An 11,758-nucleotide genomic window follows, 5' to 3' on the forward strand; every position below is an offset into this window, starting at 1 on the left:
TGAAGTGCTAAAATCCTGAAGCGACCCTTTTCATTATAAGGGTCATGGTATAGTTATAGAGAAAAATAGATCCTGTTCAGGTTAATCACAGCCAGATGGATGGAACCTCAATAGACAAAACTCAGCTGGGATCAGATAGGACAAATAGGATCCCTGTGCACAAAACACAGCACCCTTTCTCCCTCTGACACACATCCAGTTAGCCGCACCAAACACATAAACACAGAAATATGAGCACACTTTTGTTTCATACAAACACACCGAGAAAATGCTGAGACTACCTTCTAAACTGCATTTGTTACCAATAAACAGTGTAACAAAAACAATTAAAACAGTTTATAGTAAATGAAAAAGACTCCCAGAGCTGGGCTCAGGCATCATACATCCCCTCCAGCTGAGCAGAATGGCTTCCCAGATTGGCTTTTAAACTGTCCCAAACGTTATGGTTCCTACTTAAGACTACGTGCTACAGATCTAAAATACACTGTAGGGAACAGCAGTTATGAATGTAATCACCCTTGCTGTGTTTCAAATGATCAAATCTCTCTCAGGACGACACGGCGATAATAAAATTTGTCTGTCTCGTCTCAATTTAAATCCCTATGTATGTTGTTGCAAAGCCAGGGTCCCTTTCCCTACTTATAAAATGTAGATAAGTCATCCAAATTCAACAGCTCTTGGTGACAAGCCAGTTTCCATATCTTGTTAGCTCCCTCATGGAGTATCCTGCTTCCTTCAGTTCTGCTCTCACTCTGTCTCATGTTAATTCAATTACTGTAGAAAATGTAGCAAACTATACATGTGGCTGCTGAGAAACGGATCAAAGATTCACCTCTTCTCTCGCTCCATTCCTTCACCCACAATGTGTCTTTCTTTACACTCAGATGTGGAGTTACTATCAATGGAGAGCACTAAGGCCAGTTGCTGGGTGAATAATAAGCTGCGGGCCCATGAGGAGCAGTGGAAAGAGGACGATTGCACCTTCTGCCAGTGTGTGGATGGAGAACCGCACTGCACGGCCATGGCCTGCAAACAGAGCTGCCAATACCCTGTCAAGATACCGGGAGAGTGCTGTCCCTTCTGTGAAGGTATAGAGAGCTGTGTTGGTCTTTTGTATATATCATATCGAATGTATAGCTCAATATCTATAAGAGGTACACATTAGCCCACATACCACATATTGGAGGCCCCTGTGGCCCCGCAGCTTTGCTACAGAGGACATGTCGGCATGGGCTCATTAAAGGGGAGGCCACAGAGCATTCTTTAAGCTGCAGGGTTCTTTGTGTTCCTTTATTACCCTTGCCCGCCAAAATGAGACCCACCTGTGTGTGAGGCTGTGCCGTGCTTTTAATGCAGGAGCCTGCATAATTGAAGTGGATCCCTTTTTTGTGAGTGTAATTAGTTACAGCTCGTTGGGCTGCTCCTCCCACTGAACGTGGCAAGAGACGTTTAACGGGAATAGCTATGGTGCATGTCTGTGTGTTCCAAACTGTCCTTCTCCTTTATTGTGGCTTCACAACAAACCTGGCTCCTATTCAAGAGGGTCTGTCTGACGTCTTATTGTCTTCACTGGTAGTCCTAGAGCTGAAACATGCTTTTTAGACAAATTTAACGTATTAATGGGAGACAGTCCCACACAATAAGACGGAGAGGTATAATCCCCCTTACAGTGCGACCCACCCTGCTGTAATTGCTCTACATTTATCTGTAATTACTGTTTACTCCAAAATAAGAACAGTGTAAATAGGTAGATATTACAGTTGGCACAAAAAGCACTGAACACCTGAGGGCATCCTAGCACACTTATATAAAAAACAGAAAGAAATTTATATAAGAAATCACAGTTTGTTCTTTGTCGTATACTGTTGCTCTCATGCAAAGTTCTTACCCTCCTTCATCTCTTTTGTTCTCCAGAGCCTTCTTACGAAACTGTTAGCCCCATGCTATGCCCTCCTCTGGTAAACTGCTCCCTGTCAGGGAATGACTGCCTCTACGGCTTCCAACAAGACAGAAATGGATGTCTGCTCTGCCACTGTCTCAACAGTAAGTTCACTTTTCTCACTTTACGTTGAACGTAAAGGGTTAATAATTTAGGGACCAACTTGCAGAAGCATGAACATGATACATTTCTTCTGACATGCTTCTTCTTGCATTAAAATGGTGCACGTTATATTTACCTGTTTGTCCATGCTGATGTCAAAACAATCTGGAAACCACTGGGTTTTGTCAGCAACAAAGACATGTTCACATTAATGACAGCTTATTTTTGTACATGGCTACAGTCTTTGAAAGGTTCTCTGTCACAAGAATGTTCCTGTGAGCAGCCTCAAAGCAACTCATGCCTTTGCCTTTGATGGATTGTTGCGCCCATGATCAGAATACCTCTCCCTCAACTCTTTCAGATGACTCCTGCCCTGACCTGGGAAAATACTGTTCACTGCAATGCCCAATGGGCTACAAGAAGGATGATTTTGGCTGTGATGTGTGCGAGTGCAGCATGCCCAGGTGCCGACCTTTGACCTGCACTAAGACCTGCCCCTATGGATATGTGTAAGTACCCCCAGTGACACCGTGGGTTTCTCATCCCCCAAGTCCAGCTACATGTGTGCGTCATCTGTGTTTTCAGCCTGTTTAAAGGCATCTGTGGCTGCCAGTGACGTGACATGCAGACATATGAGGAACTATACACTTTGCTCTTACATGCTCATAAGCTCATAAAACCTAAGTGGATAGTTTGGAAATTCTGTTATGTCAATGAGAGATTGAGTTTTTCTTGATGGAAAATGTTTGCGTCCTAAAAATCTGTGTTTAAAGGGGTTTAGTTTTCATAAATTCCATTAACAAAGTTTTCTCCCAGTCGACTCCTATATTTAAATGGGTATGGTTGAAGGAGTTAAATACTTACATTATCAAGTGATGCCCAAAGGCCAGTGGCTGCTTAGTCCTGGTAAAAAGGGAAGTAGTTTGGCATCCAAGATCAAAGGGCCTACCTTGGTGGCCAGTCCCAGGTTTCTAAATCTGTGTTTGTGCATGTTTGTGTCTGAGTAATTCACTGTGGGTCCTTACCTCTCAGCTCCCTGCAACTCCTCTCCTCCTAATCCCATTTAACCCAATCAAAAATCTGGAAGTGCTCTCTACCCGGATGCTCGGTCCCCAGGCACTACTCTCATTTCATAAATCATCGTTCCGTCTAAATACAACGATCAAAAACGCATCAGGACAAAAGCAGCCTTTATGAAACTTTTACAGTTGGGATTCTTTCGGGTATCTCAACCATGCTCTGTGAAGCCACGGCTCAAGATGGGCCCGATATGTCTGCGCTGTAAACCAGAGGAGAGGAGAGAGGATGAGGGGGACCCTGTGGGGAAAAGAAGAGCAGGAAGTCCTGGCTTTATCCTTCATAAGCAGCTGTTTAGATCTAGCCTCAGAAGTCTGAAATCCTCTGAGAGCTTGCCAGCCCTACAATGCAGATCTGTCTCCTCACACAGGACTTCTGCATGCAGCCATCACAAAGAAACAAAAGGCACAAAGGATCAGGCCTCCAAAGCAGGATGACTGTAAACTATGTGCAACTATGTGCTGCACATTTCTCTCTTGTGTTAACAAGGACATTTTCAGGGCAGTTATTGCGACTGAAGTTATGTTTTCCATACTTCATAGCTTAAAATCATCACTTTGGCATAAATGGCATTCTTTTGGCCATCACAGTTGCTGCACACTGGAAATTGTGCCGAGCCAGCAGTCACAGGGCCCCAGGGCCCTCAGTGCCTCCCCAAGCCCCTCTATCCCCCTGGAGCCCAAAGCGCTGCTTGGCATTCCACACACCATCTTCAAACAAAGCCTTGCTCTAAGGTTGCAGCACTCTCTGTCTCTGTATTTGTACAGTGAGGCACTGGCCAAGTGTTGTTTCAATAGCTCTTATTGCCGTTTCAGCATAGATAGGGTCTTCTGTTTGCCGAGCCTGTGATGCTCTGTCCTCTTTATAGGACGCAGCACCGTCCATGGGTTTGAGGGCTTCTTTTATTTATGCTGCCCTGGCAGATGAAGATTAATGGAGTCATTAACCAGGCCTAATGAGGCCACTGCTTCATAAAATGGGTATCATCACTTACACTGCGGGAGAGACACAAGAGAGAGGCTAGCTGGGTGAGAGAGGCTGAATGAGACAGGGAGGGATAGAGAGGATGTCTAGAATGAGAGAAGACTAGATACAGGTCATTCCATTTCATCTGGGTATTTGACAATTTATCAACCTGCAGCTCATCCATGTTTTATTAGGCAGATAATTAGATCCAACTGGCTTATTTCCACCCTCTGCAGCATCTGCATTTCATGCTGCTCCTGTGTCTTTGTATGTGAGGATATCCTTTTATTGTTGCTTTGCTCTGACAACTGGACTCATTTTCTGTCTTTTTGTGTACTGATCAATCAACATGCCTATATCAGGTCTTGTCTGAGCACTGCTCTTTGGTGCCGCCAAAGGCTTTTGGAGCAATTCAGATGGCAACAGGGTGAATTAAAAGCATCTGAATTGGCTTTAGATTGCTCCTTCATCTTTTGGTTGGTATAATGTGCAAACCACAGGGATGTCACATGTTGGCCTTTTATTTGGCCTTCTTCAAAGGCGGCTAATATAGAGAGGGGAAAGCCAGCCCAGATGTTGATTATATCAGACTTGAGCATCTGGGTTTTACTCAGTCACAACACCATGTTGCTCCATAGACCTCTGTTCATCTTGAAGATATCCTCAATCTGAAGCCATTTTTAAACTAGTGGTATGGCATCTTTATGCGTCCGTGCTGGTGATAGCCGTGGCCGGAGGATAAAGTGATTAGATTTTGGAGGCTAAAGGTTGCTGTGACTTCACAAAACACATTTTTGGCCATAATTAAAGAATTCCTACGCTAATTTATGTTATATATTCATAGAAATGTCTACCAGGATAAAATGATGAAGTGATTACATTTTATATCCCAAAGGTCAACCTCACTATGACATCATAATGTTCTGCAAAAACTCTTTTCTGCCGACTAGTCAACGCCATAACTCAGGGACAGGAGAGATTGTGACCATATTTCCTGAATTGTAAAGCTCTTCTGTGCTGCTGGTTCGAAGATGTGTCAAGCATCCCCATTTTAGAATTTGTAGCTTCTTTGCAGCAACATCCATATTTGAAGCATTGTCTATTTGCATAGCTACAACTTTGCGTTCTATCCTGTTCATCTGGTAGTCCACCACAAGCTCATTGGTTTTGCTGATATTAAGGTGATTGTCAATTGTTGAAGCTAGTACTCTGTACTCTCCTGTAAAAAAAATATCTCTAAGTGAAGACCGCATGTTTCCCACTGGAAATTATTCACTGGAATACAGTGATAACTTCCATTTCACCAAAAAAAAAAACTTGAAGCAAACTTTTTATATGTGTATGTTTGTTGCCTTGCAGGAGAAACAAGCATGGCTGTGAGATGTGTCGCTGTGTCAAGTGTCCTCCCTTCACCTGTGACAAGCACTGCAGCGACGGCTATCGGCAGAACAGGAAGGGCTGCTCCATCTGCATGTGTAAAGGTAAGTGACAATGTTTCTGATAGTTTGGGGATGGTTTGCTGATGCTTTCACCAGATATTGTGATTGATTCAGTCCTCAGAGTGCCGATTATGGCGAGATCTTGATCTTCCCTCTACCACCAGTCTAACTTTTGTGTCTTTAACCCGTATCCTGATATATCAATATATAACCCTTACTTTTTAATTATTTATAGCTACATTTTAAGAGTCATACATCGAGTTACCTCCTGATCCATAACTACAGTTCCACCACAAGGTCTTAGTTTTAAGCAGTAGCGGGTTGAAAGAGATAGGAAAGCTCTGTCTGCAGAGTTGAAATTCTGCCACTAAGCTGCAACTTTGATTTCCTTTGACCTTCAGCTACTGTGGAGACTTTTATGTACTGTATGCTTGTTTTGATTCTTGTTGGTGTTTAGCTTTATCCAGGGGCTGTGTGTGCGCAACTCAAATTAGATTCCCTCAACCCATAAGTTTAAAGCAAGTATGCAGATGCCATATTTATGCTGCACCACATTTTATGTGGTGTGTTTATTTTGCCAATAAAGCTGTGTTATAAATATTTCAGCTTCAAATATACTTGGTGGTTTTCCTGTATGGTGAGGTGATCAGTACAGCTGGCTCCTCATCTCCACAAACAGGGACACACACAGATCTAAACCTAAAACTTGCTGTTTACCTCACTTTGAAACTCTTGTATCAGTCTCTCTGTGGACTTTTAAAATATTCAGGGATAGGACATTTTTTTTGGAAGTATGTTTTTCTGTGTGTGTTGTTTTTTAAGTATTTAAATAAAAGAGAAGAGACAAGAAACATCTGCCTGAACTCTACTACACTGTACAGTCCACTATGTTTGTTCCGGATCCCAGTGGATCCCTACAAACTTTAAGAGCCATGCTGAGTTTAACACATGCTGGGGCCCAGTTACGGGCAACTTGGGCCCTTCATAAGGTCTGCGTGCCCCTCAGTTACATTTTTTTTTTTTTTTTTTTTTTTTTTTTTTTTTGTCAGAATTGTAGGAGATGAATAAAGCTTTCTTTGTGGCTGGATTATAAATGGATTATTGGGACATAAATACGCAATAAAGGAAGATCAAATATTCCTGACTGGTGTATGTTCCAGTATATGGAACCATTACCACTTAGCGCTCACTTTAGCCTCTAATGAAATTGGACCTAAGACAATAATACTGGCCCATTTTACTGAAAATCATAAATGTACTTTATGAAATTTCCAGAGTGCATTTACAAGGTTCCTTGACAAAGCAGACTCTATGGCGTTTTTGAAGTTTTGGACAAGTCCTCAACCCTCCCAGTAATGTCTGTGCCTTTAATGCTTGTGTCTCTAGAAAGCAGCCATGTCCCAAGCACCACTCCCCTGGCCCCGATGCCCAGCTATTGCCTCACCTCCAATGGGCACCGGTATGAGGAAGGCGACGGCTGGCACGACGGTTGTCGTGACTGCTACTGCCACTCCGGACGGGAGATGTGTGTGCTCATTTCCTGCCCCGTACCCAGCTGTTCTCACCCAGTTGTAAGGCCTGACCAGTGTTGTCCTACATGTGAGGGTATGTCAAACTTTATTTTATATCCAACTTTAAAGAATAATACCAGTTTTAAATTAGATCCAGTTTTAAAGGACAATTCATAGTTATTATAGTCTCGCGTTGCCAGACCTTCCTCCACAGCGCTGTGAAGGAGGGTCTGGCTAGTCCACACAGCATTCCGGAATGGGAGAATAAGGTGCTCTGGTTTATTGGCATTTCTTTAAACTAGTCACAATCGTCATGGGCGGTGTTAAGCGTCGGACAGAGCCACGGTGCCTCTGCAAAATAGCCTCAGGAAGGAACTTGTTTTAGTGGAACGTGCTCATTTAAAAGTTGTTTTAGTCGTGCAACAGAAAGCTCAGATTGGACAGATAGGTAGCTGTCTGGATTTACCCTGCAGAGATCTGAGGAGCAGTTAACCATAGTCCTCATAAATCAACCGGAGTTTAAAATTCCAACACAAAGAAAGTGGAAGGTAACGGACATCTGGCAGCACCGGAGCAATCCCGGAAGTGGAATGTCGTGGATATAGACTATGGTTATTATAACTTGGGTATATGTGGATATATAGTTTTGGCCATTATTCCTGTTGGTAATAATGATATTCTAATATAAAATGCAACGTTTCGACCCAACTGGGTCTTCTTCTGGGTCTTGCCTGAAGAAGACCCAGTTGGGTTGAAACGTTGCATTTTATATTAAATATGGGAGTTTAAAGCAGTGTTGCGGACATTACATTCTTTTCGTTTTAAGTACTTTCATTTGTCCTGCACCTGCCAGAAGGTGGGATGTGCTTATGTGTTTATCAATAATGATATTCTACTCATCAAGTTAATTGTTAAGGTCTGGTAATATGGTGACATTGCTCAGAGGAAGACACATCACACAGTCACATGGCTTTAAACAAAAATGACAAAAATGATGGCCAAAACTACAAAAACGGGACCCACGTTCTGGAAATACACAGTATAGAGTCCCCTAACAGCTCAATCAACAGAGAGTGTTGAGTTATTAGCTAGCTTTTAGGCTTTTTAGACTTGCTGGCCACTTAAACTCTCAAACACACAGTCTGTTTCTCTAAAAATGGAAGGCACACTGATCCACACCCACACTTTCTTTTTTTAATCCACAACCCTCCAACTCATGCCGGGTATTTATGGAGGAGTGACTCAGTTGGCTGTTCAAATATTTAGGAGTGAAAGAATGTCTACAACTTTCAGAAGATATACACACTTTGCAGTCAGGGGACAACAGGCTAACTATTTGCAGATGTCTGCTTCTCTGCTGGACAGAAAGATGTTTTCAACTAAACTAGAGTGAAAACACAACTTGGACACAACCCTAAATTGCCTGAGGCTTCTTTTTAATGGCTAGTGGTCTCCCATGCATCTTTATTCTAGTAACCTATGACTCTGTTACTCTCTCAAAATGGTTGCTTCACTTGATTTTGCACCAGTTGTTAGTATGGGCTGAATGCATGTTTGTGAATTTGATAGCACACACGTGACAATTTCCTCTCTTCCTCTCTCCTCATTCTACCGTAGATGAGTCAGGCAGCGGTCTGCCAGAGGGGATGGACATGGTGGTGTGCAGAGCACCTGGGGGAGAATTTTATGTGGAGGGGGAGACCTGGAACCTGGACGAGTGCACAAGGTGCACCTGCAGGAAAGGACGTGTCCTGTGCGACACTGAAGTGTGTCCACCAGCTCTCTGCCAGACACCAATCAGAAACAAGAACACCTGTTGCCACGTATGCCCAGGTAACAGAAAAAAAGGCTAGAGGAAAGCAGCGGTAATTTCAGATCAAACTCAGCATGGGTCACATCAAGTTGGGGTAGTGGCTAGGGAAGTATAAATCTGTTTTGGATGTGCTATCAGCATGTGGTTTTGGAAGGTCTTGCATGTTGCACTCTGTAGGGGTTTTATGTCAGGCACACAGGCTCATAAAGAAACCAGCCAAGACCGGTTGGATTTACATAGTGATCCTCCAGGCAGGCAGCAGCACATGTGAACTGCTTTCACCCAGCGGCCGACACTAGAGGTTCATCCAACTCCCTTATAGCTGGAAGGCCAAGAATGTACCAAATTTGACTGAATCTGTGCTATTCCTCCTTTTTCATGGGAATAAACTTCTGACACAAATGTCTAGGCGAATGCAAAACCACAAGCATATTTTATTTACAACTGTACCCAAACACTCAAGCCTCCTCTCATACACTTAGAATCAATGTATCCCAAGCACTTACAAGCATGAGGCCCACAAATCAGCAATGCATGACTACGCCTGAGAGCTGCTCCTCGAGAATGCCGGCCCGCCTTATCGCTGCATCTCCCTTCACAAAAGCAGATTGTCAGAGGCCACCCTTTGATATATGTATGGGCCTGGTCACCAGGAATGTGGGAATAATACACATCTCACTGACAGTCCCAATGATGTATGTGTACAGTAGGGTAGTACAGTGTGTACATGCTAACTAAAGTCTTTGGTCATGAGAAGGCCATATATCTCAGGGCCGCGGGGTCTGATGAGACGGAGAGATAAGGCCTTTAACTGATCTGAGATCTGACATCTGCCATATGGAGACACTTGTGTTTAACATTCAGTAAAGCATCTTATCTTGAACGTAACCCTAAAGGCCCAACAACTTCAGTGGATTGAGATGTTTTACAGCTGGGATAAATGCAGGAGTCACGTAGAAGCTGGTCTTTCCGTATAGTTCTATATAATTTAGACAAAATTACGTTATTCATTTGAAAATGGCAGTTCTCAACAAGCTAAACTTGGGCTATAACCTTACTTTTCCAAATCATATTAAGCGAGGAAACAGGCTGGGACATGACTTAGCACACAGCTCCATGTCTTACCTTAACCTTTCTACGTTTTCATTATTAACCCTATTTATACCTGTGTGCAACCACAGAGGAGACACTGAGCCCCTTGCTGCCAGTGAACAACAGCCAGCAGGAGTACTGCATAACCAGCGATGGGGACGTGCTACTGGCCGGGGACTCCTGGAAGGCCAACGCCTGCACCAGCTGCACCTGCAACAATGGCACCATTCAGTGTTTCTCTCAGCGCTGTCCGGCTGCCAACTGCAGGGTGCCCGTCTTACGCAAGGGCCAGTGCTGCCCACACTGTCTCGGTGAGTATTTAGGTGCGTCTCATTATAGAAAAAGCTGCATTTATACAGTAAGTATATGTATTGCATACTAAAATGTAGTTTATGTAACACTTCCACAAAGTGAGAACATGAGCTGTCAAAGTTGTGCAAAACTACCATCCTTATAATAAGTGGTACCACTGGAACAGGGCACAGCCTGTTGTTGGGAAAGTTATAATTCATAATGCTACATGTTAAAAAAAAAAAAAAAAAAAAAAGAGGGCGTAGCTGAGGGAATGCCGGTTTCCAGACTGAATGCGTATGTGTTTGTTCGTTAGACACAGCCACTCTGGCGCTACATAGGCAAACACCATCATTCGCAACAACATTCCATGTGACATACACACACGCTCCACTCGGAGCAAAAACATTCCTCGAGCATCCGCACATTCACACGTGTTTCCTGTCCCTGGCTGAATCGGCCTGCAACACTCTCTCTGTGGCGGCACAGGAAGGCAAAGCTCCATGTCAGCTTTTCCTATAGAGGAAAACCTCAGCATAGGCTCCCATTGTTCACACTGATATGTAGCCGTTTTCTGGCCTTTGTTATTGTTATTTGCCCTGTGGAAAACAAAGCTTTTTACGTAATGCCTTTACAAAGCGGTGCAGTGGAAGTTAAGGGGACAGTTCCTATAAACAAAGCTTATCAAGTGAGACACCAGGGAGTTCATACACTAACTCACAGTTGTAAATGTTTATGTCTGGAATGTTTGCATTACACCAGCGACATTTGTAATGGATCTTACTCCTGTTTAAACAGAAATTACAACGTCAGTACCGGTGATGGTGTCTACCGACGCCCCCAAGACAATGGTCCCTATTACAGTGGAGAGTGCAGTGTGGATGACCACAATCACTGTACCACCCATCATTGCTGAGACAGGTACCTGCCCACTAAATCCCTCCACACACACTCCTCTCCCTATTCCCTGTACACTGTGTAGTGGTTACCGCATCCTAGTTATTGGTGTCATTGTATGCACTCTTCCTGCCAATCCCTGCAAATGTTTATACTAATAAAGGGTGTTTGGGATGCATTGATAAATGAGTGAAATTTCTACTAACTTATGCTGAACTAAAACAATAATGATAAATGGACTCGGGGCTAAGCATGATCTCTCTTGAGACACCCAGAGTTGATTTTTTTAAGTGTTTAGTACTGAGCCGGGATTTCTGCCAAAAACAAAGAAATAAGCTGATTTCAATTAAGATTTGGTAAATTGGGTGGGCACCGTAATGAAAAAGCTATTGAATATCTAAATATCGATGTTGTCCGTGTCCGCAGATGAGCCAGGTTTGCGTGAGATTTACCCCAGCCAAACAGAGATGGCCATCATCTACCAATCAGCAGCCTGGATCCTGGCAGGTCTCCTTCTGGCTATCATTATCTTCCTCGTCGTGGCATTAATAATCAACAAGAAAAAGAAGTGGGTGCAGATGTCCTGCTACAGTGCACCAAAGAAGGTGAGAAGTTAATCTGTAAATCACAT

The 11,758-nt window shown here is 43.4% G+C and overlaps 1 protein-coding gene across 1 annotated transcript in view; it reads left to right on the forward strand.

Annotated features, from left to right (window-relative positions):
• The window catches only part of LOC114546441 (cysteine rich transmembrane BMP regulator 1 (chordin-like)), a 31,321-nt gene that overhangs the window by 17,937 nt on the left and 1,626 nt on the right, over positions 1-11,758 (forward strand). Inside the window, exons 6-14 of the mRNA XM_028565194.1 lie at positions 885-1,088; positions 1,915-2,043; positions 2,403-2,550; positions 5,444-5,565; positions 6,910-7,128; positions 8,652-8,867; positions 10,029-10,250; positions 11,029-11,151; positions 11,554-11,732. Of these exons, the coding sequence (XP_028420995.1) occupies positions 885-1,088; positions 1,915-2,043; positions 2,403-2,550; positions 5,444-5,565; positions 6,910-7,128; positions 8,652-8,867; positions 10,029-10,250; positions 11,029-11,151; positions 11,554-11,732 (1,562 nt within the window). The remainder of the gene's footprint in view (positions 1-884; positions 1,089-1,914; positions 2,044-2,402; positions 2,551-5,443; positions 5,566-6,909; positions 7,129-8,651; positions 8,868-10,028; positions 10,251-11,028; positions 11,152-11,553; positions 11,733-11,758) is intronic.

Source organism: Perca flavescens, chromosome 20 (assembly GCF_004354835.1).
Source record: "Perca flavescens isolate YP-PL-M2 chromosome 20, PFLA_1.0, whole genome shotgun sequence".
Classification (NCBI taxonomy): Eukaryota; Metazoa; Chordata; class Actinopteri; order Perciformes; family Percidae; genus Perca; species Perca flavescens.